Raw genomic sequence first — 1,392 nt, 5'->3', positions numbered from 1 at the left:
TTCGTGGCATTATTTGGTGTTTATGCATGTTAAATTGTCTTTCCTGTAAGGAACAATCCTCGTTATAACCAACACTTCTAAACAATAGTTAGATTTTTTTTTTTTTTCTTGTGAAATTTGGTTAAGCCAATCACAGAGGACCCTTCCCTGCACGATGAGAACAGTCTTCCTACAGGCTCTACTTTGGATTTGTAAACTTTATTTTAATGGAGTCTTTCTAGGGAAGTACGTATTATTATAGATGTTGATGGAAAGGAGAACAACAAGACAAAGTCAGGACATTTATTTTGAAACTTCTGTTTGAGTCATCGCCACCACAAAGGCTGTTGTTTTCCTCTTTTCTGTTTTTTAACGATTTTGTTCCCTTTTTACTAAATTGCAGATTTCTTCTTAACCGTTTGTGTTTGTCTTTAAACTTCAGATCCACACCGGTATGCAGCACCAGATCATCTGGCCCTGCCAGCCTTACTGCGTTCCTCTGGATGAGAAACTGCTGCCTCAGCTCATGAAGGAGGCGGGGTATGCCACACACATGGTCGGCAAGTGGCACCTGGGCATGTACATGAAGGACTGCCTGCCCACACGCCGTGGCTTTGACACGTACCTTGGTTTGTATAATGTGGAAGAAACACTTCACGGAGCACATTTTGCATGAATGCTACTCAGTAACAGCTCATGTGTTTATCTTTGTGTAAAATCATGCACATAGTAAGTGACGATTGCCTTAGTTACACATCACCTTCATGATACATTTGAATCTTTTGCATTTGAACTAAAAATATTAGATCGTGTATTAAAAGTGAAGTTACCCAACAGTTAATGCAATGTTTTTGTTCACCCCAATCATTAATGCTGACACCTTAGATGCTAAGGCCACATGCTAAAAACTGAAGAGGGCTTAGATGAAGATGTTTGACTTCACTGAAGAGGACACTGTTAAGTGAATAAATCCAGTTCTAAACATGCGGAGGACAAGCACCGTTTGGACTAGAGCATAGCGCCTTAAGGGAGGACTGTTCTTACGAAGGTTTAGCCATCTTGTTTTTTGTTTTTTGCATAATTTTGTTGACAAATCAACACGTATACCTCTGCTGAGGAAACTTTCCTAACCGCTTGCTGCATTTCTCGCTGTGTGTCATGCCAAAGTCTGCAATTTCTTCACATGTGAAATGAGCTCCTCAGTAGCTGTCCACAACTACAGCATTTTTATTGTAGCCTTTTGTTTATCCCAGTAAAAGTCAAATTAAGAATTTAAGTCTTTTTGTTTTTTAAAGAGTGACATAAATTTTAAAAACTGCGACTATTAAAAATGCTTCCCTAGACTCCTGGTCCAGAGGTCGAACAGTATTATAGACATTTTGCATTATTTTTAAGTAATATTATGTATTTAAT

At 38.5% G+C, this 1,392-nt stretch overlaps 1 protein-coding gene across 1 annotated transcript in view; it reads left to right on the top strand.

Annotated features, from left to right (window-relative positions):
* The window catches only part of arsb (arylsulfatase B), a 20,169-nt gene that overhangs the window by 2,390 nt on the left and 16,387 nt on the right, over positions 1-1,392 (top strand). Inside the window, exon 2 of the mRNA XM_005720113.2 lies at positions 422-608. Coding sequence (XP_005720170.1) covers positions 422-608 — 187 coding nt within the window. The remainder of the gene's footprint in view (positions 1-421; positions 609-1,392) is intronic.

The sequence above is a fragment of the Pundamilia nyererei genome, unplaced genomic scaffold, assembly GCF_000239375.1.
Source record: "Pundamilia nyererei isolate P.nyererei 1_Seehausen unplaced genomic scaffold, PunNye1.0 scaffold00002, whole genome shotgun sequence".
NCBI lineage: Eukaryota > Metazoa > Chordata > Actinopteri > Cichliformes > Cichlidae > Pundamilia > Pundamilia nyererei.
The sequence above is the reverse complement of the archived record's forward strand: the minus strand, read 5'-3'. Positions and strand labels throughout refer to the sequence as shown.